This window comes from Rhipicephalus microplus, chromosome 4 (genome assembly GCF_043290135.1).
Source record: "Rhipicephalus microplus isolate Deutch F79 chromosome 4, USDA_Rmic, whole genome shotgun sequence".
Taxonomy (NCBI): Eukaryota; Metazoa; Arthropoda; class Arachnida; order Ixodida; family Ixodidae; genus Rhipicephalus; species Rhipicephalus microplus.
The window spans coordinates 147,701,105-147,727,201 of record NC_134703.1 but is presented as its reverse complement, the minus strand read 5'-3'; the positions used below and the strand labels follow the sequence as shown (position 1 = coordinate 147,727,201).

Sequence of the window (26,097 nt, the reverse complement as noted above, 5' to 3'; positions counted from 1 at the left end):
GCAGAAGGGGGATGATAAAGAGGGGGGGGGCAGAAAAAGAAGTCGTTTCGTCGTCGTGCGTCATGACTTTGAGAACTTTCTTTTCTTTTTTTCTTCGAACGCGTGGCTTACTTTGAGTGTGATCGCGCGTGAGCACGTGGCGGCCTCTCGTGGCGGCCCAAGTAACTATGCTGCTCACGATGCTAAAATCGGCCAGTCCCAAACCCAAAGTTCGCGACGTCGTCATTTGTGTTGATGGCAGTATCTGTAGAAAGGAGAGGGAACTATTTGTAGCTTATATTGAGAATTTAATTGTAGATTCCAGGCCGCGTGCTGCGCTATGATGATTGGCTCGCGTGTTTTCAAGAGCCACGAATACCTATCGGCAGCGTTTTCTGACCATGCTCAATAGGTGCTGCAGGGCCCCTTTAAAAGATTGCGAAACAAGCGGAAAAGTTTTGCAAAATATTGGAGAACAAGATATAATAATAATAATAATAATAATAATAATAATAATAATAATAATAATAATAATAATAATAATAATAATAATAATAATAATAATAGTAATGATGCAGCTTTGGCAGTCATAACTTGTATATCACGTCAGAATGCACGGTACTTGTAATAATCTACGTACAAGATGTGGAGGAAATTTGACGCCACTGCGGATCTGCACTTGGGCGCACGTCGCCGTCTCCCGGTACTCACGTGTGCATAACTAGCGAACGCGAGACGGGACAGTCCCGTTGAGGCGCTGGTCAGTATGCAGCTCTTTGGCTTTGAGGTCCACGATGCTTCTTTTTTTTCCCCCTTCGTATATTTTGTTTCGCCCCTGAATCAACTGGACAACTGAGAAAGGAAAGCCGCAGTTGATTTTTAGCCATATTTGTTGCCTCAGTTACGTGTGGCTTGTTCGCGCTCTCTGCTTTTGTATTCTGCATGCTTTTATAAGCATTTTTTTTTCAGGTGTGTTTTGGGTAGCGTAGCTGTATGCTTGCGGGTCATGCTTAGCTGAGGGACTGCATCGTTTGCCGGATGCGCGTGAGGTGTCAAAATGAGAGAACGTGGACGGCTCGTATAACTTGACGGGGTCACGGCTGCCGTTTGGTTCCCCTGGCGCATGTGCATGTTGCCCCGATAGAAGAGCGTTCCTCTCGTGTATCCTCGTTCACGGTTTCTTCTGTGCGCACGCGCAGACGAGCTTCCGAGGCGTGCGGAGCAGCAAGTTCCGCCACGTGTTCGGCAGCCCGGCTCGCAAGGGCCAGTGCTACGAGTGCGTCAAGATCACCAAGGATGCGCACGACAGCCACTTCTGCGCTGTCAACCCCAAATTCATCGCCATCGTCACCGAGACGGCCGGAGGAGGCTCGTTCCTCGTGCTGCCCGTCGAAAACGTGAGTCACCTGCACTTCATCTCGGGGGCGTACAAACCATTCACGTTGACTTGGACTAAAACGGCAAGCTCCATCCAGATCTGTCGCGGCAGCAGAGGTGTCGAAATCACCCTGAATGTCACTAAGTTGTGGTACTGTTACTTTTCTAGGCCGTCTTTCGAAGTCAATCAGTTACGTTTATTACTGCATTCAGAATTTTAAATAACGTAATTAAATTGCGTTAATTACTTTTCTTAAATATTTAAACGTAATTAAACTGCATCACAAAAACAGATGACCGAAAATAATGACGTTACATTACTATACGTTCGAGAAGTAGTGAAATTACTTTGCGACATCACTTTCGCAAATGTTCAACATTGTAGAGTTTAATTTCAAGTACTTACAGCAAATGTAAATTGAAATATAATTGCAATACACATTAAAGCCACCTTGCTTGAGTTCTGGCACTCAAGTTGTCTTTCTTTTTTTTTGAGGGGGGGGAGGGGGGGGGGGGTCAATATAGTATGTTTCACAAAGGAAGCGGACGTGCCATACTTTAGTCAGAAGAAAATGAGAAAGCGATGACTAGGTTCCTAAATGTGCTCGCACTTGCTTGAACTAGTGCATTGTATCACTGAATTACCAGCCCGTAATACAAGCTACCGACGTATAGTCACGGGTAAGTGGAGCCCGAACAAGTAAATACAGCATGGGACAGCTTCCGCAAGCGATTGTTTGAGAGTGTATAATCAACCATCGGTTGTTATACAAAAGTTGCTTGAACTAGGAGCACAGCGAGAAATTATTCGGGCGGGGTAAAGGGGGGGGGGGGGCACCTCCTTGATTTCGAGGAGGACAGCTTCTGGAAATGGTCATTTTTTGCTCTTTATGGCATGGAGAAAAAAAATTACAGGAAAGGGGGGGGGGGGGAGCGGAGCGGACCGGTCCCGGTGTAAACCTCCCTCCTTCCTTCGGCTATGACTTGGCAATGCCAGGGCTTCTCACCAAGTGCGCAAGGTGAAACAGTGCCGACGTTAGTCATACAATACAAAAAGAAAGCACGTGTTCTACGTAGCCTTAGCTTGTCTCGCATTTCTTTTGTCCAGTACCGTACACTTGTCATTGCACAGGCTGAATGCTTTGAGCTTTGACCGCACATATGTTTCCAGCAAGATGCCTATGCATATCACTAACGATGTTGCAGACACGCTATAGTCGGTTCTTTCGCGCGATACGCACATGCACTATATACATGTCGCCGAGAACTCCCGTTAATATGTGATCTCGTCTTATTACCCTTGTTTCACGGGCACGCTAACCTCAGTTACGACGTACCTGTAGTTAACGTTTGTACTTCTAATCGCGAAACCGAGTGTCACGCGACTTATTTCGCGTGAAGTGTCATCCTTCGTTCGGGTCGTGGAGCAAGTCACGTGACGCTTTGAGTTTCGCGATTGAAAGTATAAACTTTCACTGGGGCTCGTCGCAACTGAGGTTAGCATGCCTGTGTAACGACACGCTTATGCTGGCCGAAGCATCGGGCTTTCCTTTTGGTTTATACAAAGAAACCCGCACCTGACGTCCTTTTTAATCGGCCGTGAAGAAAAACTAACAACTAAAGAAAACGCGCCGTGGACCTTTGAAGTTGTGTCACATGAGACGTCGAACTGTGACAAGTAAACTTATAAGCGTTCGCTTATGGTTTCGTTGAGTCCTCCTGGGCGATTATTTTTTATCAATCAATCAATTTAAAAATCATTGATTTGGCGTTGGTATTACAATACAAGGTGGTCGGATGCTCGCTGTTCTAGTGCAACAGAGTAAACCGGTCATGTTCGTCGACTTCGTAAATGGATAGAAAAAGTGAAAAAAAGGGGGGGAAGGGGTGAAATAAAACAAAAATTACTTTGATTGGATATTGTGAAGAAAAGGCTACAAGTACATCATTTTTTTTTTCACAACGAGCACAGACTGGCCGGGTCGAGGTAACTGCCGGCAAGGTAGCCGGCCACAAAGGACCCGTCCTAGACCTGAAATGGAACCCTTTCAACGACAACGTCATCGCTTCCTGCTCGGACGACTGCACGGTGAGCATTTGTGTCGTTCTACATTATACAACGCACCTTTCACGTCTCCTTCACCTATATAGTCAAATTAGGAAATGCCCGCGAATGGGTATGCCCACATGTGAGCATACATACTTGCGTATATATACTACAACTAAACAAGTTAGGCGGCTTTTGCTTTAAGGTATTGTCGTCGTCTGAAAGAAAGAAAGAAAAATGCATATATTGGCATAAGTGGTAGATATAAATAGCTTGCCGTTTGAACGTTGAAGGAGGTGCTTCTTCGTGGCTCAGTGGCTAACGCCTCGCACTCACAATTCAGAGGTCCGACGTTTGATTCCGTTCGCCGGAGCCTTTTCTTTTTCTGGATTATTTTTCTTGCGTTTGCACATATATAAATACATACACGGTAAGTAACGCCGACGCCGGCGGCAAAATCTAACCGAGAGCGTCCATAAAACTGCTATTGCAATAAAACTCCGCAGGTGAAGATATGGTACATTCCTGAGGAAGGGCTTCCCCGCAACTCTAGCCTGGTGGATCCACTGGTGGACCTGCGGGGACATCGGAGGCGCGTCGGCTACGTCGAGTGGCACCCCACGGCCGAGAACATTCTGCTCAGCGCGGGATTCGACCACTTGGTACTACTTTCTCCCCACTGGCCGTATATAGCTTTTTTCTACGGCAACGTCATTCTGCGCAGTACGGTATTTGAACTCGGGACTAGCAGAACGATACTATATGTCTCATGCTAGGTCACTTCTTCTTTTTGCGGCATCGGTGTGTTAGCTTTTTCACTTCCTTACAGTAACTTCATTGCGAGTGACCTTAACCTTCGTATGAACTGTGTGACAGCAGTTCTATGTGGACTGAAGACTTTACATGGAGTACCTGGAATGCTTGCGCCTTCAATTTATGAATCATTTCTTTTTGGCGGTTGTGTTCTTTTTTTAATTTCACTCATATGGATATTTTCGCTCTAACGAGCTGGAGCACTATGCCCAGCAATGTGCTGGCTTCGTCAACAGTTCTTTTCGAAATATTTTAAACGCACTTCCAGTTTAGGTTTTATCATTATTGTTTGAATGGTAGTGAAGCTTATTCATTTTAATTTGAAACTGTCTGCGTGTGCGTGCATAACTCTCCGGTAAGCGTTTTGTAAAGTTTGCTTCTCCATAATAAGATCTTTTGTGAGGAGAAGCCCACTTTGAAAACAACTTGCTCTTGGTGGGCGTGAGGATTTTCCTACTTGAGAAGGAGGGGGAGGCAGTTCGTTATGATAAACTGTTAGATTGGTTTTTGCTGTCATTGTTTTAGATAAAAGGTAAATGAGTTTCATTGCTACATATTTTGCGCACTTACATCGCTAAGGCAAAAAAAGCTCCAAACTTGGTCTCACTAGAATGAACATTATAAGGGCAGTGCAGACAGATTAAGGGTATTTGCGGCCGATCTCCCAGAAGGCAATCCGTCATGAGTGTGTACGCAGTATTATCGGCTCCATGCATTGGTTGGCGCAAATGTTATTACCATCAAGCTTCCTGGCCAGGAGCTTGTAAAGCTTGCTTCGCCTCTGAGTTAGACACTGTGCAGAGAAGCCAGCATACTTCAATTCTGCTACAGGGATTAGATTTATTTTCTTGTAGTACAAAAAAAAAAACTGAGCTGTGATTATTTTGTGAATGCGTGCACTGTGTACATGAGAATCATTTTTATTGACAATATTTTAACGGAAGAAAAATATGAAAGGTTTCCGACATTGGTGCAGCCGGGAGATGGCACACTGGGCCCGTGCCCTCCACCCGATTTTTTTTTTTTCAGCAATGCATACAGAGGACAAAATAGCACTTGACCACATCTACCTGTCTTACATCCACTTCACATCAAGGAGGTGCACCCTCCCCACCCCCACACACACACAAAAAAAAAAATCTGCATATGCCCCTGTTCTCCATTGCAATTCAAGAACTTTGTTTTTTCTATGTGAGATGTATGTGGCAGCTTAGAACCATTGTACTTGTATAACTATGGAGAATAGTTGTTTGTAAATATGCTACTTTCTTTTATTATTTCTCAAACTCAGCCTTAGCTTACAGGGCCACATATGTATATGAAATTTAGAACCTATTGTCAACTGCACCTGGAGGCTTACAAAGAGGGTTGAGCTTAAATTGAGGACGATGCAGTGAACGATGGAAAGGAAAGTGGTCGGTGTAACCTTAAGAAACACAAGGACAGCAGAGTGGGCCAGAGAACAAACCGGGGTTAAGGATATCATAGTTGAAATCAAGAAATGAATGTGGGCCAAGCACGTAGCACGTAGGCAGGATAACTGCTGGTCATAAGGGTTACTGACTGGATTCCCAAAGAAGGCAAGCGCACGAACGGGAGACGGAAAGTTAGGTGAACCATTGAGATTAAACAGTTTACAGGTATGACGTGGCAGCAGAAAGCACAAGACCGGGTTGATTGGCAGATCATGGGAGAGGCCTTTTCCCTGCAGTGGGCGTAGTCAGGCTGATGATAATGATGCTAACTGCGTGGATCAATCAATCAAGAGTGAAGATGTAATGGTTCAGCAACATTGAAAAGTGTTTCAGGGAGGACATGCAGGTCTCATTTTCATGTGCCCTGCATCATTTTGTGCATCATGTACAAACGTTTAGAATATTAGAGCATGTATATGTAACCCGCCATGAATGCTTTGGTAAATGGCAAATGTTGGTTTGCTCGCATAAACTTGCAATTTCTTTGCTGCCTGTTAGGCAACAAAAGCACGATGCTTAGACAACGGTGACTTTGCCGTATAGATCCTCGTGTGGGATGTGAGCCATGGTGAAGTGGTGCGCACCATCGACTGCCACCCCGACTCGATCCACTCCATGTCGTTCAACCGGGATGGAAGCCTGCTGGCGACAACATGCAAGGACAAGAAATTGCGAATCATTGACCCCAGGGCAAGCAGCGTTATTCGGGTAAGCCCTCACAGGATAAGTTCTCCCCTCATTGTAGTGAGTACCTCGCTTATCTACAGAAAGATTAATAATGTTGTAGTGGGTGCTGGCCTACTTCACAAAAATTGATTTACAGCGTAGTCGATAAGCCAAAACTACAGTTCGCCTACATTAAGCCAAAACTACAATAAGCCAAAACTACAGTTTGCCTTGGCCCAACATGAAGCTGCGCTCAGAGTCATCATAATTGTCGGCAAAGTTTTTTCATTTCCTTTTTCTCCAACATTGTTTGCCTGACCTGTTCATGTTGGCACACTTCACTGATGAGGGGCACAGTAGCTACAGGCTGCGCTTATGTTATCATCAGGGATGCTGCATTACGGTGAAGGTAGCCTGATTAGTAATGATAATCTAGAGTTATCCGATGTGCACCTATAGTGCACCAGCAGTTTTGAATTTCAGCCACTGCACGGACCTACAAGTTCATTCTTATGCACTACAATTCCAATGCTACTGAGAGATCCTAGCAGGCACATTTGTAGAATGAGCAGTTGCGTGTTGAGTTGCATAGTGCTACGATCACTGCTCAATGATTGCTCTAAACATTGAAGTAGCTGCTTATTTGAAAACTGACAGCAGTTTGTAAGAATAACTATGATTTTTTTATTTGAACCAGACCATCTGTCTCCTCTATTTAAAATTTTAACTTAATTTTGTGGAGACATACTTGCTAGAGAAGCTTACCCTACGTGGTGACCTGGAAGGGGCACAACATTCTCCACTGCCATTGTGCACGTAAACATCCCCACTGCAGAAGTGCAGTAAAGGGATGTTCCACACTTTCAAGCGCTTTCTCTTGTCTCTTACTCGCAAATGCACTGAAATCTACACAGAGAGGGGTATGACAAGGGGGCAAGAAGATGCATCTTTTCATCAGTGCGTGTCATGACCTTGAGCACCTTTGTTTAATTTTTTCGCAAACGTGTGACTTACCTTTAATGTTATTGCGAACACGCACCCGAGTATGTGGCAGCATTCCACGGTGGTCGCAGTAACTAAGCAGCTCATGAAGCTCAAACGAGCCAACGACCGTGGACTCCGAGTATGGGGCATCATTTGTGGAGAGATGAAGGAGCGATTTCTATCTGACTTTTAGAGTTCATTGTAACTCCTAGGTCAAGTGCTTCACTTTAGTGTCTGACTTGCGTGTTCCAAGGAGCCTCGACTTAAGCAGCAAGCAAATACTACAGCTCCTTTATATTTAGAATTTGCATACACATTTCTTAAAGCGGCCGATGTGCTCACGGCTCAATTCTTGGATCTGTTCCTATACATAGCCCAGCAGCCTGGGTAATAAAAAATGTGGCTGCGATGATGACATGGTCCCCAGGCCTTTCACAAGCGAATGTGACTTGAAAGAAACACACAGACTTTATTACAAGGATGGGGCTGACCTGTCACAGACACACGCAATTGAACAGCTCCAACCTGTCATTTGTAACTGGTCGCGCACAGTAATTTCACTCTGAGCGTCTGTTGGGCAAACACATTGTTTGTCAAGGTTTCTGCCATTACTTCAGGTCCACCACGTTGTTGTAAAACACCACTTCAACACCTCTCTATGAGGTGCCCATTTGTAACATAAATTGTTCGTGCAAATCAAATCTGAGGCCCTCATCTGATAAAGTGCATTTAACTAGGTCGTGTGCAACTCTGCTCATTTGCACACATCTCATGACTTGAAAAATTGATTTTTGTCTGACCACACTCTCAGCCAGTGAAATTTACTGAAAAACTCGATTGACTGTTCGTGTTACACCTTTGTGCCCTGCGAGGATCTCTTCATGAGCCTGTTTGATCATGGTCTCCCGAAGGTCCTCTGTTGACACAAACCGTTTTTTTTTCCACACTGCCACTCTGTGCTTCCTGTATACAATGCCACCATGACGGAAATTCATTTTCATGGCCATTTGCTGTCGTCATCTTGCCAGTCTTGTCAAATAAGCACCCTAACTATTGGTTGTTTTTCTAAACCTTCAATTTGTCTAGTGCAATCCTTGTGATTGCGGGTCACAGCACAAGCAGTGTTGGGAAAGGCAGTGTTTTCATTGGAAGTGACCAGGAGCCTGTTTTTCTTCCTCTCAGTGAAGAGCACAGCAAACAACACATTCGTGTCCTCAGTCGGGCTTGAGCCTGAGTGTTTAGTCGCATATGTCATCTGATTACTTACGCCTGGTAGGCATGATTGTGGGGTAGATGACGTCTTCATGGTAGGGTAACTCATGGCGGCACTCTTGCATTCCTTTTTAACTGGCTGGTTCTATAGGTAAAAGGGCACTTTCAGCGTTTCTAGCCACCACGTCGTGGCTGGTCTCATACACTACTTCGTATGCAATGCCTGTTAAGAATGGAGTGTGTAAAAACACTACTGCTTCTGGTAAGTAAATAAACGTATAATCAAAGTGGACACCAAACCCTTAGTTTATCATTCTCTTCTTTGGAACTTAAGTGTGCCATATGACTGAAGCATTGCAGCCACTGTCTTGCAAGACAGACTCTGATTGCGATTCCAGGAAGCCTTTCGTCACTGGCTTGTTTTCACCTTCACTTTCAGGCCATGGTCTCATTAATGTTGCGCTGAATATTTGCACGGTCTTGCCACTTTGTAATACAAAATAGTCATCGTTTTTCGGGATTCCTTCTTGTGACAGGGCCAGGATACATGGAGCTTATTTTTGTCCCTTTTGCAGTCTTGCCAACTCTCTTTGTCCACCTTTGCAGATCCAACCATGTAGATCCATTCATGTAGATCTACCCATATAGTTCAGTCTAGCGCGAAGCTTTCACCGTGACTTCCATGAAAGTCTGCTTTTCACCCATGTTGGTGAGTTTCTGTGCCTCAACAAAACAATCCACAACATGACCTTGGTCTAGCAGTTCTTTTTTTTGAGAAAAACTCGCAGTGGTGCAGAACAGCATGTCAGGAACTTCTCAGCAATCATGGCATCCCGAAGAGAGTGAGAAGTCTTCTCCATATGTCGCATATTCAGCCAGCAGTCAAAGTAACTTGATTATCCTCCTGTGTATTGCAGTCCAGTTTCATCTTAGGGCCTTGCAGTACGAAACTCTTCTCGGTGTCAGTGGTGTACCGGAAGCGCTAAAGAATGGCAGCCTTCAGTTGTTCGCAGTCCAAAACAGAATTCAAATCGTCCTGCCTTATGATTGTGTGACAAAAACTGATGAAGAGTGCCAATTTCAAAAAACGGGAATCTTGGCTTATCGTAACTCATTTGAAGCATTGCAAAGAGGCATTTAAATTGCCACATGCCTTGGTGAAGGGGATTAACATATGGGTCTGATTATGTAGGGAGTAACCCCTGTAAGTGACTGTCTCTGTCTCGTATATTTTCATTTCCATCAGTCGACACACCTTTGTCTCGTATCCTGTTCAAATGAACTTCTTGGTACATACCGTTCGGAAGTGGGTCACAGCTCTGTGTGCTGACATGATCAAACCTTGCACACACTAGGTGGGAATAGCAGCACTTGGCGGCTTGTAATTTTTAGAGCCCTCTCAAACTGAAACTGAAGCTGGTTGGTAATGAGGAGCCTATAAGTAATTATCTGTTGCACGCTACAACAAGCAGTGTGCCGTACTATGACTGACATACCCCCAGCAACACGTTGCAGCAAAAAATCGCGAGGCCAAAATGTTTGCGTTAGTACCCATTTACATTTCCCATTTCTCTTTTTCAGGTTATAACAACATGTGTGTAAATATGTCATTGGCTGACGCGTTTTTCAGGAAGGAGTCTGTCACCAGGGGTCCAAGGCATCCAAGGTGGTCTTCCTTGGTGACACCGGCCGCCTCTTCACAACTGGCTTCTCGAGATTCAGCGACAGGCAGTGGGCAGTCTGGTCTCAGGTGAGGAAAGATTCTACATCACAGTATGATTACAGTTACAGTAAAAGCTCGTTAATTCGACACCCTTTAATTCGTGTAATTCGGACGGCTCTATTGGTCCCGGCCAAAGTGCATGTTAATCTATGGGACCAAACCTTCGTTATTTCGTCGGAATTCGGCTCCGCACTGCTTAATTTGGACAAATGCTGACGGCTGCTGCTACAAAAAAGTGTGATAAAGCAGCCCTGGCATCACTGGAGTGAAACCGAAACCTGAGTGGCATCGCCATCATCATCAACTAGTGGGGGTGATCGCAGCGTCACCGAACGTCGGCGTCTTCTTTCTTCTCCACTCAGCGCCTCCGACGCCATTTTCCCTTGTGTTGTAGTGTCGGAACCATCTCTTCTTGCGGAGTTCTCTTTTTCTTCCATTGTGACCGTATTTGCATGCCACCACCATCGTGCGCTACAGTGATGGCAACGCCGAAAAAGCGGCAGAACTTTGACGCGAAGAACTTGGCGACTAAAGTGGAAATTTTGGAAGCACTGAAGAACGGCGAATTGTGACAGCAGGTTATGACCAAGTACAACGGGAAGCGGAGCACGTTGGGAACGTACGGAAAAATGAACAACAGATTCTACAAGCCTTCGAAAGCGAGAGGTTTCATGCCTCTAGAAAGCGGTTGGGAACCGCAGCTCATCCCCAGCTCGAAAAAGCTTTGCTCCGGTGGATTACTGACTGTCACAACGGGCATCTGCCTTTGAGCGGACCTCTCATCATGGCGCAAGGTGAGAAGTACGCTGCAATGATGAACATTGAATCGTTCAAAGCGTCAGAAGGGTGGTTTGCGAGGTTTCGAGAGAGACACGAACTTGTCTTCAGGGGTGTGTGCGGCGAAAAGGCCAGTGTTGACGAAAGCGTGACCACCGAGTGGAGAAATGTGAAACTGCTGGAGCACATCGCCGTATATGAACCACGTGACGTGTTCAATGCAGATAAAACTGCTCTATTTTTCAGAGCTCTGCCCGACAAGACGGTGACTTTCAAAGGGGACGCGTGCATTGGTGGCAAGAAGTGCAAGCAAAGGATAACTGTGCTTCTTGCCGCCAATATGACTGGCACGGAGCGCTTGCCACTACTTGTCGTCGGGAAAGCGCTTAAGCCACGTTCTTTTAAGAACGTCAAAAGCCTTCCTGTCGAGTACACAGCGAACAGGAAGGCATGGATGACATCGGACATTTTTCGCGGCTGGCTGCAGCAGTTGGACCGGCACTTCTCGTCGAAGGACCGCAAGATAATTATGGTTGTTGACAACTGCAGTGCCCATAACTGTACAGTCGAACTGAAGAGCATCAAAGTAGTTTTTTGGCGCCCAACACTACGTCTGCTCTTCAGCCGATGGACCAGGGTATCATTCACTACGTGAAGTCGAAGTACCGCAAGCACCTGCTAGAGCGAATGATCCTATGCTCAGAAGCTGGAAAGTTGTTGTATCAAGTGGACTTACTCGGCGCAGTGCACATCATCGCCCACGTGTGGAAAAACACTCCGCCGCAAGTCATCGCCAACTGTTTTCGGCACAGCGGTTTTGTGAGGCCCAAGCATGCAGCAGTAGCTGACGACGGCATCGAGGAGGTGTCAGCCGAGTCCACCGACGATGACTGCCCGACTTTCGATGCTGTCCTTCCCACAGATGAGACCTTTCAGGACTACATCGCGATTGATCATGGTGTCGCCACGAGTGGTCTCTTGACCGATCAAAAGATTATTAATGATGCCACGGGCGCCCATGAAGCATGATTTTTCGTCGATTCCGACGAAGAATCATGCGAGGAGATACAGCCGCGACCTCATCGCACCTCACGGGAAGTCTCGGAGGCGCTGTTAATATTAGAGGACGCTTGCCTGAACACTCCGGACAGCTTGCGTGCTGTTGGCCATTTGGAACAGTTAAGAAAAATTGTGATGTCAACCGGAATCTGCGCGAAAACGCAGACGACAATTACAAAATACTTCAGCAAATAAAGGTGTGCTTCTGCAGCTTGATTTTAAATGTTGTTTTCTCTGTTCATTCGCTAATTCGGCATTCGGTTAATTCGGACAGTTTTTCCGGTCCCGTGAAATCCAAATTAACGAGCTTTTACTGTATTTACATTGTTCCAAGAGCTGTACCAATCCTTCATATCAACTTAATAGTTATCTAAAGATAAAGCAGTGTTTCCTCAGCAACTGTAAAACAATTAAGTCACGCACAGGCAAGGATGAAGCATATTTGGTATGTGGCAACATAAATGTAAAGTGTCAATAATGCAAAAACAGCAACATGAACAAATTCCATGCATCTTTGCAAGGCATTGGAGCCTTGTATGCTCGTTTCGTTATTTCAAAAAATAACTGACTTGACTATTTTGCTCTCGTTTTCAAGAAATTGTGCATGCTTGCGGTAACAATACTAAGAGTGCCCCTTCTTTCCCCTACTCCTATATTTGAGGGCACACTAACAGCCGATTTTAATTCAAAGTGTGCCATTAAAATGTATTTAAATAAATTTTACAGCACTTTTGTGCCAATAAAATGCTTAATCCACGAGAAAATCATATTTTAAGAGTTCAGATGTCCCCATGCAATTCAAATCACTCGACTCCAGGCAACGATGTGTGATGTCGCATGTGCCGTCATTACTCTTTGATGCTTGATGGGCAGAACAGCACGTTTTTGCTTAATGAGGCAGAATTCTGGCCAGCGACATTACGCAGGTGCGGCATTTTCTCTTAGGATAATTTTCATGATCCAGCAAGGCCCTACAAGCTACCAAAACTACTGAAATTGAAGGACATGGGTAACGGCACTTTCTGGTTTCCTGCATTGCCTTTGTTGTTTTGAAGAAGATAAATTTGGCAGACATGTGTCTCCGGCTCCTACTGGTGAATTTCGTGCTTATTACTGCTGGTTACTGTTAGAGAAATCACTGCTTGGGTGCGAGTTTATGCCGTTTAGGCTTACTCTAAAGAGACGTTTTCTTCAAGATTCAAATAGAAACGCAGAGCTTTCATTTTATTCCATCTTGCTGTGTTTCATATTCTGAAATATCAGGGGCTGAATACTGATGACTGAATCGTATTAAAGACAAGCTGCATCGTTGGGAGAGTACTAGAATATTCCTCTAGGTTGCATTATGTACTGCATTTACTTTAATTTTGTGATTGCTAAAGTGCTCTTGTTTTTATTATGATGTCTTAAGCTAAGTTCAGACTAGGTGTGCTATGCGCAGATTTTCGGTAAGAATAGTAAGCATAAACGCAAGCAACGTGATAAACTTGTTCAGACGTTTTTTGTGTTTTGTGTAAATGACGTAACATTTGGAGCGTAAATGTTGGCGCGCTCGCGACTTCTACAACAGCTAATGAAATGACCGTTAAGTAAGACCGATGGGCAAAGCAGTCTCTGTTTTTATTTTTGGTTTGCAGGGCTTCCCGCCTACCCAGATTCTGCGTCTTCATGCGTGTCTTGAAAGCCATGCAGTAACTTATCTGTGCAGTTGGTTTGCCGGACCAGACAGCAGACGCGATGTGTGTTAATGAGAGCTAGCGGCCATCGTGTCTCCCCTTTATCCCAACCAGCTTGGCCAGGACCAAACATGATAACTTTGCGAGGCTGTAGCAGTTGCAGCAAGGACGCAACTTACTTTGAGAGTGGTGATTGGTGCGTCATAAAACACGTATGGTACCGAAAAGTTTAATGTGAACATACGTGGTCACTAGCTAGTCAAATGGACAATACAGCTCTTACATGATATGACACTTATGACATATACGACTGTAATCTGAACGCGGCTTTAGATATCCTAAAGTAGTACTCTATGACTGAAACCTAAATTGTTGTTTGCCTTAGGGTTATATTAAACCTTTGCGATCAATTGTGGGGCTCCTTCTAACAACGCACACAATTGCAATTGCTTGTCGTCGGGAACTGCTGCACAAGTTCCTTTATGGTTGATTCACGAGCAGTTTTTTCTCCGTGTATTATGTGCCATGTCTGAAAGAGTTAGTGCACTTAAGCTTTGATTGCTTTAGTTTCGGACCAAAATCGACAGAAGGCAGGTGAAGGTTTCGGACCTGAAATGATTAATGCTTGAAAGTTAGGTGACAGAAGGTGCTCAATATTTAAATTCTGCTACCTTTGCTATGAATGACCATGCTGTGCATTGTATTTGTACTTTCAGCATGATCTGTCCAAGCCTCTGCGCACAGAGAACATTGATTCCTCATCAGGCGTCCTGTTTCCATATTACGACCACGACACAAAGATGGTCTACATTGCTGGCAAGGTTTGTAAACAAATGCTATTGAGTCCTTCGATCTTTTATACAATATCATTCATTTTTGCCATTCACAAGGGTGGAAGTGCTGCACCATACTGCGCCAGTCTGACCTGCTGCGCCAGGCTGCACATAAATGACAATTTCCACAATAATTGTCGATTGGAAGTGTGAATCGCCAAGTCTAGCCAATTATTATTGTTGACCGAGCAACACTGAGTGTTGGCTATGGTCAAAGGGTGCAGTCGCGTCTATATCCAGTGTTCAATCACGTTGTAATTCAGTTCATTCATGGGGCATGCTAGTGCTGGTCTCATCACTGCTATCGCCGGGGCTTCCTGGCAGTGGTGGTGGCACCAACATGAGTAATTGTGAATTACCTTGTAAAATAGTGAAATGTCAATAATTTGTGGATAATTGTGGTAAGTCTGGTAAGCTCATCAGTATTGAATGTTTAGGAAACAACATTGGATTTTTTTCAAACAGAAATAATTTCGATTCACAATGATGTTTGACCCTAGAAAGCTGCTCCAAAACTAACTTGCATTGCTCCAAAACACAGCTTCACATGCGCTGAAGGTGCTCCCAAACTCTCCTGTTACTGTGCCAAGTCTGCTCCAAAGCACTTAAGTCCACTTCCACCACACTGCAATTAAGAATTGCGCCAGCCCTGGTTAATGCCGACAAAATATATGTCATCATGATGAGTTGGTATGGGAACCTCCGGGCAGTTTTGCAACCTGTATTTTCTCACTGCGAATTTTTTTATGCATTTTCAGTGCCTTATCATGGCAGGAAATGGGGCTCCTAGTGTTGTGGAGGGACAATTTTTTTTTTACATTAGAGAAACCGTTTTTCTTTGTCTGGTCAATTTGTTTGTGTGTACGATTTATAACATTAATTCGTTTCTTTGCGTAGTCGGTGAATATTGCACATACGTAAGGTTAATCATATAACCCTGACATGACTTGTTAGTACAGTAAAAGCTTGTTACTTCACATTTCATGGGGCAAGAAAAGTTTTTTTAATGAACGAAATTCCAAATTATCGAAAGTCTGAATTAGTCTGAATTATAACTGGCTTGTGACTAAGTATGAATGAATCAATGAGGGCATGATGCCATTATGCAATACTACTTAAGCTTGATGCAACAGATGTTTAGATGTGCTCTCTAACACATCTGAACTGTCTGATTTTCCGAATTAGTAGGTGCCAAATTAACAATTTTTTACTTTAAAATCTTTGCCTTGCTTGGCTGTTCTTGGGCAGTAGGTGGGATTTCTTCATCTAGGGCTGGATTTATTGGTCTTTGTGGCTCACTGGGCTTGATGGGGAATAGCACACTGGCTTCATTGGCAAGCCGCACCTCCCACATTTTGTTGGTTGGCATTTAGGGCATGAGGTGTGTACCGAAATTTGGGGGCCATTGCCAACACGTCTTTGTTTAGTGGAAAAGAGATGGTCCCTGGCTTTACTTTGACACCTATCCCTGTAAAGTGCACCATGTGTTTTGATAAGCACGAAAATGTTTGGTAATCTGAAGTGTTGGTTTTCATTATGAGCATCATTTTTGCATATCACCGCTGTGTTAGCTGCATGCAGAGCATCTCATGGAGAAACTGGCAGCATGTATGAAGGCTGCACTGTCTTTCTCTTTACGTACGCCACCCCAAGCATGAATTGAAACATCTTGCTGGAAATATATCAATATTGGGCTTGTGCGAATATCCGAATGCTTCAAATATTCGAACGAATATTACGGTATTTGAGTTCACTTTGATTTGAATTTAAATTATTGAAAATTTTGAAGTATTCAAAATGAATGTATATGTAAATTAAATCAAGGTTGTTTTAGTGTGTCACTAGTCACGTTTTGATTTCGTTCATGAACAAGTCATGTTTTGATATCGTTGATGTACAAGTAGTTGAACACGATGTTTTGGCTTGGTTCAACCTTGTTTGTTATGTCCGTATGTTCCGAGAGCATGGTGCCTATTTCGAGACCCCACAGTGAACTATTTGAAATACAAGTCGCAAGCTGTTCTTGTTGCCTGTGATAGCTCGATAGTCTTTAGGCTTGTGTGAATAGCAAATCTTAGGTTCGAAGCTAATAGAGATTTTGGTCGAGTAATTTCAAATCAATTCTCGAATAATACATATAACATATTATAGAGAAAAATGCGCATATTTATCATGACCTAACCAACCTGCTCAATATTTTTTTTAACTAATAAGGCCTGTGCAAATGCCATTTTTTTGTTTCAAAGAAAGTGTAAACAAGTTTGAATAGTAGCAGAATTTGACTTTTCGTAAAATGCAAGTCATAACCTGTAAAATATGTTACGTTTTAAAATTTGCTGTCATAGAGCATGTAAGACAGTATAACAAGCTTTTAAACTTGAAAAAAAATTCAATCGATGTGAGCGTAATATGTTCATTAACCTGGAAGTGAGGCTTCGTAGCAGAGCGGATTTTTTTCTGATTAAGAAGTTTTATGGATTGTGACTCCTTCACTTCAGTGAAACCACCTTTACAAAAAGTTACATGCAAACTGATATACATTGAAACAGGTGTTTTCACTGCTTAGCATTTCTTTAGTGCAGTGAAACAATCTTTACAAAGGGTTACATGCAGGTTAATATACATCTCGCTTCTGTAATACCTTGTATAAAGCTATTAAGGGTCCAATATATGATGAAGATGATCTGTTCATTCAATTTAAATACTTTGAAATTTCCATTATTTAAATTCTAATCGGTGCGCATTCGAAAAAAAAATTGTCAGATACCACGTATAGTGGTAATAGATGATATGCGAAGCATGAGTGAGAAATGTTGATATGTCACTTTAAAATCAGCTGAAAATTATGATGTGGAGGTAAATAATGCCGTACATGACTTCCATGTCATGATTATCATGTTTGGATTTGTCGTTTACCTTCGTCATCTATTCACATCACGTTATCCCAAATTTAGTATATGTGGAGCTAGTGAAACGGCCGCAAGTACGCTATGAGCATGGTATGTTGTCATGTTCCTGCATGACACGCTTGTCAGAATTATCATGTTCGCATTAGTCATATACTTTCACCATCCATTGACGTGATGTAACACCAAATTTGATATTTGTGGAACTAGCAAAATGGCCACAAGTGCATCACGAAGGGCTCAATATAATTCAATAGAGCGTTGACGCGCGCGCACGCTAGGCACAGCGAGGCTACGTTAGCAAAACGCGAGCACTCTATAGTTTGACGCCTGGTGCAACCAACATCCGTCAGCGCCGCCCGATGGCAACCGGTGTGAAATGCGACGTGCTGCATTTCGTGCCGATGCATCACCCAGATAACACTGTGTCGCCCTCTTTTCGTGACGGAGGGACGCCGGACGTGCTTGAAAAGCGCATGCGCGAAAGCAACGCAGTGCGGCACGCGCCTGCTAGTATATGGCAGGAGTGGCGCCTGGCGTGGCAACGCTGCATGATGCGACGAAATGAACGCCGGCGAGCACGCGCACCGCGTCATGTCTAAATGTATTGGCACCTTGACTGTGGCATTTAGTCATATTTTCACATGACACGCATCTCATGATTATCATGTTTGCACCAGTCACATACCTTCGTCATCAATTGACGTCATGCAATATCAAGCCTGACATATGGGAAGCTAGCGAAACGACCGCGAGCACATCATGAGTGTGGCATGTAGTCATGTTGTTTCATGACATGCATGACGTCATTATCAGGTTTAGATGTGTCATTTACCTATGTCGTCCGTTTGCGTCGCGTAATACCGAGTTTGGTACATGTGAATCTAGAGAAACCGCTGCGAGCGCATCATGAGCGTAACATGTGGTGAAGTTGCTACATTAGATGCATATCATGTTTATCATGTTTGCACCAGTATTGTATCTCCGTCATCCATTCACATCTCGTAGTACCAAATTTGGTATAAAAGAAGCTAGTGAAACGCCCGCCAGCACATCATGTGCGTGGCATGTAGTCATTTGTCACATGACACACATCTCATGATTGTCATGTTTGCACCAGTCACATACATTCGTCATCTATTCATGTAGTGTAATACCAAGTTTGGTATAAGTGACGCTAGCAAAACGGCCGCGAGCGCATCATGAGCGTTGCATGTAGTCATGTTGGTACATGGTAGCATGTAAAGATTTTCATGTCAGGGTCTGTCGCTTGTGTTCGCCATGCAATCATGCCATACCATTCCAGTTTTGCAACATGTAATGTGAACGAGACCACCGCAAGAGCAGCAAGACCATGAAATGTAAATCTCGACATTCATGACATACATGTCATGATTTTCATGTTATGACTAGTCAGATATATTCTTCATACAGACATGTTATGCCATACCAAGTTTGGTATCGATATCATTATCAAAACTGCCAGGAGAGCTAAAAGTCGTAGGCGGCTAGATAGATAGATACGCTAAAAGTCGCCGAAGTTCGCTAAGAAATGCTTTGCATTTAATAACATTCTTTTCGATATTCGAATCATTCGAAATTCGCACAAGCCTAGTAGTCCTGGTCAAATAAATGCCATTTCTCGTCAAAGCTGGCAGTGCAAATGCGAATAAATCATAAGTTTTGCTACAGTTTCACATGCACCCCTTCCCTAATCCCTCAATGTAGGGTAGCTGACCCAAAGTTTTTCTGGTTAACCTTCCTGCCTTCTCCCTCTCTGTTCGCTTCCTCCTCCACATGCATCACTTTAGAATCACGATCTATGTAGTTGCATCCTTGTCAACCTTGAAAAGTTTGTCTTGGCATACACGTTAGTACACTGACTTGTACTGTATAGCCATTTTGATCACAAGGTAGAGCATTAAAGCGATGCCAAGTGTACCTGTGAGGATGAATAAATACGGGTATGCACAGAAGTGAGTGCCGGGCCTCAAGAGCACAAACAAGAGTCAAACGAGGACCAACTGAAGTGGATGTGCATACAAATGTTAGAAACGCTGGCCAGTGTGAATGTGAGTGACCGTTCACATGATTGCGAGTGGGTTTTTATGTTGATGTTTACTGAGTGTCAGTGCAAATGCAGTCACCATGAGTAAGAATGAGAGTGGCTCTCAACAGGCAAGACACAACTGACTGAGTATAGTTCGGTCCACAGCTGTGTTGATCAAGTGAGCGGACCGGCCCAAAGTGCCGCGCAATGCCCGGCTGTGGGTGCTGGGTCTCAAGTTGTGCATTTAAAAGTGCGTGCAGCCACGTAGACATGCAGAACCGTTTTGCACAAGTGGTGATGTTCTTTGCATGCCTGCCTTATCCGGCTTTCAGTTCTCTCAAGAACTGCGCCCTGCTTGCCCCTGATCGTTGTGGCGTGCACTTGCAGGGTGACGGTAACATCCGCTACTATGAGCTGGTGAACGAGGCCCCCTGGTGCCACTACTTGAACCAGTTCCTGACTGGCTGTCCCCAGCGAGGGCTGGGGTGCATGCCCAAGCGAGGCCTCGACGTACGAAGCTGCGAGGTCTTCCGCTTCTACAAGCTGCATGCCACTCGAGGGCTCTGCGAACCCATCTCCATGATCGTGCCTCGAAAGGTACCTACCGCAAGCGGCACACTGTGCATTGGTTGAATCGCAGTAGTTACATATGTAGGCATGCGTAGCGTCTTACATGATACTTAGTAGAATGGTAGTTTTGGCTAATTGGCGTATTATCATAATGGAAGGGGTGAAGTGCTAAAAGGACGCTGTGGAGAAAGGCGTTATCGTTGACAAAGTGCCTGCCATTTGTTCGCCTTTTGTCCACTTCGTTCTTTTGTGCTTCACCTAGCACATGATTCCATCATGACTATAAGCTTATGAATTGAGAAAGCCCATATTTATGCTTTTCTTGTGAATAACGGGGACTTATATGGGCTTGTGAACTGGGGACACGCACAGTCATTAAGAGTACCACGCAGAGTTTTTTTTTCTTCATTTAGTTTTTTATTTGCTTGGCTATCTTTCTCACGCCCCTCATTGAGTTGCTTGAGTTTTCAAGGTTATCTTATGTCTTTTAGGCTTTTCATTTATTATGCTTTTTTTATGCAAATACACTTTATGAATGAGAATGCAGGCAGGTACGCTCCTACCCATCTTTTAGCAACGCACCATTCGAGTACTATAATATTTGCTTTTTTCCATGACAGTGTGAAACTTCTCTTGATTATCAGCAAGCCTTTGGAACCATCTTTTGAAGTGAGGAGGCACTAAGGGGATGGGAAATATTGTTTTTAGGGCCATAGCTTCTGTAGAATTAAGTTGTAGTTTAAGTTGTCACTCAGTGTCTACATGCACTATGCATAGAATACTTTACCTGGCATGTAGCAGGAGAATGATGGCTGTTACTGCGCATATTTTCATAAAGTTTGCCTTTTGAGCTTCAAACAACATTGTCATTTTCTGTGGCATCAACATATTTAGTCATTGCACATTTGTTACATGGTCGCCTGTTTGCATGCATGTCGCAAACTCATCTAACTCATCTTCCCTGCTTTTAGTGTGCAATATGCCATGCTCACTGGGACATGTGTAAATTTATTGTTGATATTGATTACACGCATCCGTGCAATCGCCATCGTATCACCTCAAAATGAAAGTCGTAGAAAAGTTTGAAGTCTCAAATAGAAAATTCTCTACCCTCACTCAGAACAACCCACATCTGCACCTGGTTTAAGAGTAAGAATTATCAACTGTGTAAGCCTGATTATCAATGTAGTCAACTTCAGGGACACACAACCAAATTTTTTTATATCCCAGGCAGCTGTATGCCACGATGCATGGGAAAACTGGCTACATAAGTGAGGCGACTGATTCAGCTTCGTGGCTCTGCATGCAGATTCTCCGGCTAGGTTTATGAATGGCTATTCTACCAAAATGCGTTCTCATTGTTGAGTAATGCGACACGTACAGTGCTATCTTCTCACTGTCTTTCTCTTCCTCAGTCGGAACAGTTCCAAGACGACCTCTTCCCAGACACAGCAGCACCGACACCAGCCTTAACAGCAGAGGAGTGGCTCAGTGGAAAGAACAGGAACCCGATACTGATTTCTATGAAGGTACGTGTGTTGTGCGCGTACTGGCGTCCTCTTCAGACAGCACGTATAGAATTTTACTCCGTCACGTTTACACCCTAAGGTCAGGATAACCAGGACTGGGCAGTATCGCGATACATAGTATGTCGAGCTATTTTTGCGTATCTATTTCTGTATCAAAATACATTTGAAAAATGTATTCGTATCTCAGTAGTCAAATACCTTTACGATGTATTGATTGTATTGCGACACCATGCAGACACAATACTAATGAGAACTAACAGACAATAACACCAGGGAAAGTATAGCAAATGTTATTACAAGTAGTTGTAATGTAATGGGAAGGAAGAAAAGTGGACGAAAAAGATAACTCGCCACCGGCAGGATCCAAACATACGATCTATACAGGGCACATGCTACCTTGCTACATGTTTATTTTGTTTATTTTATTTAGCCTAGGTGCGTTTTCAGTGCTTCCAAGGAGAGAATGAAATTGTGTGTGTGTGTGCCAAGACAACCAAACGTCCACCGCTGGTCAGCGCCATAGGTGGGGCTGCGACGGTTTCCCCTCAATCACAGAATGGCCCATGTGGTAAAGCGCGCGACACTACTGACAGCAGAATCACAGAGGCAGTGTTTTTGGCCCCTGAAAGTTGCTGGTGCTCGAGGCCAGTGCAGCTCACTTTAATTTTTTTTTAGGTGGCTAGCCATTCCGCAATTGCAATTGATACCTGCAATTATGTAATTATTTCTTGTAATATGTTATGTCTTAATGGCACTGAGAATACTGTAATAAAAAAAACTGCAATGTTCAATGCTCTGGAATTTTGTTTACAACATCATGTTGCAATGATTATTGTCTTCTTGATGTATCAGTCTCCCCGAAAAAAGAAGTATTCTTTATCTGCGTTGCTGTATTTGTACTCGTGAACACTTTTTGCAACTTTTCCCTAAAGTATCACTGAAATATGACGTTACATCAACGGGAAACGTATTTCAGTATCCGTATTCCAGGCTTCCAACTGATTTATTTCGATATCGGTATTCTGGAATACTTTTCAGAGTATCTCTGCCCAGCCCTGATGCTAACGAAAAATGATACCTTCACTTAAAATCTAGTGCCTGAATTTTTTGAAACATTGCTTATCCAGTTTATGCCATGTGATTAGCCTATTCACTCAAGGTGTAGTAAAACACTCGGCTGGCTCGTTTTCCGGAAGCAACAGTAGCTTATTGACGGATCTTGTTGTTTTTGAAACTAATTACACATGTTGCAATTAATTTAGTAATAAGGTGCTTGAAACACTATATGTGGTGCGAACAGTTTTTATTTATGTAAATAAAATATGTTTTGTTTGAGATATTGAGTTAGCCTATATAGGCCAGAAAAATGTAATGCACAATTTAAGCCTTCACTGTTCATTTTGTGTTTTGTTGATTACGCAATACTAAAACAAAATTTGAACACATTTCAACAAATTTTCGCCTTATGTACTTTGTTGCACCTAAAGAGAAAGAAATAAGGAGAAGTATTCCAGAAGCTGTATGTTGAATTATAGGTCGTTCTACCCTGCTTGATGTATGTGCAACAACTGCAGAGGGAATAATGTAATCATATTTTTAATAATTTTCATTGTTGCTGTTGTCATTGTTTAGACTCGTACTACTCAGAGTACAAAAACAGGAACCTAACCTGTCGATGTCGGTGCACCTTTGATGATCATCTTACAACTGGGTGCACTTTGAACGGGGCACTGGTGCCTTTGCAGACTGGTGCAGGTGCGCGCACCCACAAGCCGGTGATGTACAACTCGGAACGGAACCTCGTCACGGCCGACCGAAACAACGAGCGAAAGTTCATGTTCATCTCTCAAACGAACAACGTGGACTACCGAGAGAAAGCGAATCACGCCAATAACAACAATCACCACCACGAAAAGAACAACCACGATTCGCCGCAGCATAACAACAACGCAGTCAAGTAAGTCTCAAACAATGCTGGGCTGAGGCGAGTGGAAGGCGAAAGTTACTGCTGACGACCCAATCACTGAATCAAGATTTACCTAAAACAAGGTCAAATTTATGTCACTCTGCCTGTCTCTCTCCATGAACATCATTTTCGCCGCATAACATCCGGGCACACCCCAGTCACAGGATCATTCCGGGCTCCTACTGCTGCTCTTGGGCACCTTTTTTTAACCCCTTCCAGTTATGGTTTACTCACTTTCGCTGCCTTTTGTTCTTAATCCGAGTATGCTTTGCTTGAGATCTCAAGTAAGGAAGGCCTCGAGTGGAAATTAGTTGAATTTGCTCAGAAATTATTTTTCAAACTCGTAAACATATTGTAAGTATCACCACGCCCTGTTACCGAAAGTTGGTAGAAGACAATTAGGAAAAAAAACTACTATTTAAAAACATATGTTTGTGTTTAATAATTGATAAAATAAAACATTTGGAAATCTGTAGCAGTAAGGACAGAACTTCAAACTGCAGACATTGAAGTTTGCAGCAGTGAATGGATTCAGATTAAATTTGCCTTCTCAAAAATGCACCCAAAGCTCAGAATGCAGTGACATGACTGGAATTGAAACCAATACTGTATATTCAGTATTATAACCTGTTCAGTTCTAAAAAACAAATTCCTAGTCTGTTTACTTAAAATTTCTTTATTTTGCTTTTGAGCATACAACAAAATGGGAAACAAAATTATTTCAGATAAACAATGAAAAAAACTGCTGAAATTTAGTTATCTTTAATAATTAAATTTCGTTTATTAAAATTTTTAAGTTTAACAAAGTTAAGCAGCTGTTAACCACAGTTTACGACACCGCACGTAAAGTGTGATTACAACTTCATTGGAGACCCCTCAGTAGTGCTGTTGCATATACTGGGTAAAAATAAACCACAGAAAACACAGAAAAATCTAATTACTCATCGTAGGCATGCGCAGAGTTCCGCTTCAGGAGGGGGGGGGGGCAAATGTTCTTTGTAGCTCCCCCCCCCCCCCCTTCCTATTAAGTCGTTGTATGGAGCAGCCTCTGCCCCCCCCCCCCCCCCCCTTTTTAGGTTAGTAGATGACCCCCCCACCTCCTGTACCCATGCCTATGTTTCTCACCACGAGACCGCAAAACTTTACGTTTACTGGGAAATGTCATTTTCAAATTCACTGCGTGTCAAACATTCCCAACACGGAGCCCCATCTTGTTGAGTGATGCCCTCCACACGACAAATTCTAGTTAAAGGTAAAAAATGTTTGCTTCAGAATTAGCTTAGCTTGCTCAAACCAGTGGTCCCAAATGGGGTCTCGGTGATTTAAGAGTATAATGCCATAAACCCTTTGCCACCAAGGCAACTCTTATGCCTTGTCCTTAAATATGCAAGGAGCACTAGGGAGAAATATTGTGTGAGTGGTACCAGTAAATTGTACCCCTGAAACCACTAGGGCACCCATATCGTGACAAGCAGTCCCTGGACTGGCTGCCTAGGCCGTGACTGTTGAGGTGCCGACATTTTCACAAAATGAAGTTAAATTCTTTTTCGATGATCTCGATGATAGCAACACTGAAAAAATTTTTCGATTTCTTTCTAGCCTACCTAAGCATGTGTAAAACACTTAGGTAAAACTTGAAGCATATTATTGACCCTTTCGTTTCAACATTAATAAGTTTCGGGCATATCTTAATAATGTACACATACTATATGAAAATAAGAAAGGAATGTTAATTTAGTTCTTGCTTCATGCAAGACTGCATATGGATTAGTGTAGTATTAGCTTTCACAGGAACATATACCCATTTGAGAGGTTGCACTTGTCAACAGTATAATGAATAAAATAAATCAAATAAGCCCCACAGTAGCACACAGTTCATAGAAGTGAACTGCATCACACTGAGTTTGGTCAACTGAGTTTTTTTTCTACATTAAATGCTTGTTAATTCAGATTTTCACAGGGCCTGTACAGATGCCCAAATCAACCTAGTGGGATGACTGTAACAATGCATTTGTGTTACTGTCTTGATTGGGCACTAGATGGTGTCACAATTTCACGAGATTTTCGGTGGGGAACACTGGTTGCCACTTTTGCAAACTGTTGGCACGACATTGAATTTCAGACACAAAGCTGGCTGATCCACTTCTCCGACCGGAGTTTGTTTCGATCCAATCCAAGTCATCTAGAGGCCATTCTAGATCTGCTTTATAAGGCATAGTGGCGTCTTCATTTGTTCGCTGCCCGATCTTTGCCTAGACTGCCATTTCTGGTCGAGCTTTTCATGTGTGACCATCGTGCGAGCCTCGACTAATTACGTGCAGTGCAATAAAACATTCTATCTCGGGACATGTACAGTACTGTGCTCCTGAAGGCACGTACGCAGCCTACACCCATAGTCAGAATGAAGCTGCTGAGCACTGTATCTGCTGCTGAGGGACTCGCAGGGTCTCTTATG

The 26,097-nt window shown here is 43.4% G+C and overlaps 1 protein-coding gene across 6 annotated transcripts in view; it reads left to right on the top strand.

The window, feature by feature from the left end:
* The window catches only part of LOC119172405 (coronin-2B-like), a 337,045-nt gene that overhangs the window by 295,252 nt on the left and 15,696 nt on the right, over nt 1-26,097 (top strand). For all 6 annotated transcript variants that reach the window (XM_075893732.1, XM_075893733.1, XM_075893735.1 and 3 more), the window contains 9 exons: nt 1,179-1,376; nt 3,329-3,445; nt 3,910-4,065; nt 6,235-6,399; nt 10,184-10,303; nt 14,505-14,609; nt 19,965-20,174; nt 21,563-21,676; nt 23,422-23,633. In XM_075893732.1, the coding sequence (XP_075749847.1) occupies nt 1,179-1,376; nt 3,329-3,445; nt 3,910-4,065; nt 6,235-6,399; nt 10,184-10,303; nt 14,505-14,609; nt 19,965-20,174; nt 21,563-21,676; nt 23,422-23,633 (1,397 nt within the window). The remainder of the gene's footprint in view (nt 1-1,178; nt 1,377-3,328; nt 3,446-3,909; nt 4,066-6,234; nt 6,400-10,183; nt 10,304-14,504; nt 14,610-19,964; nt 20,175-21,562; nt 21,677-23,421; nt 23,634-26,097) is intronic.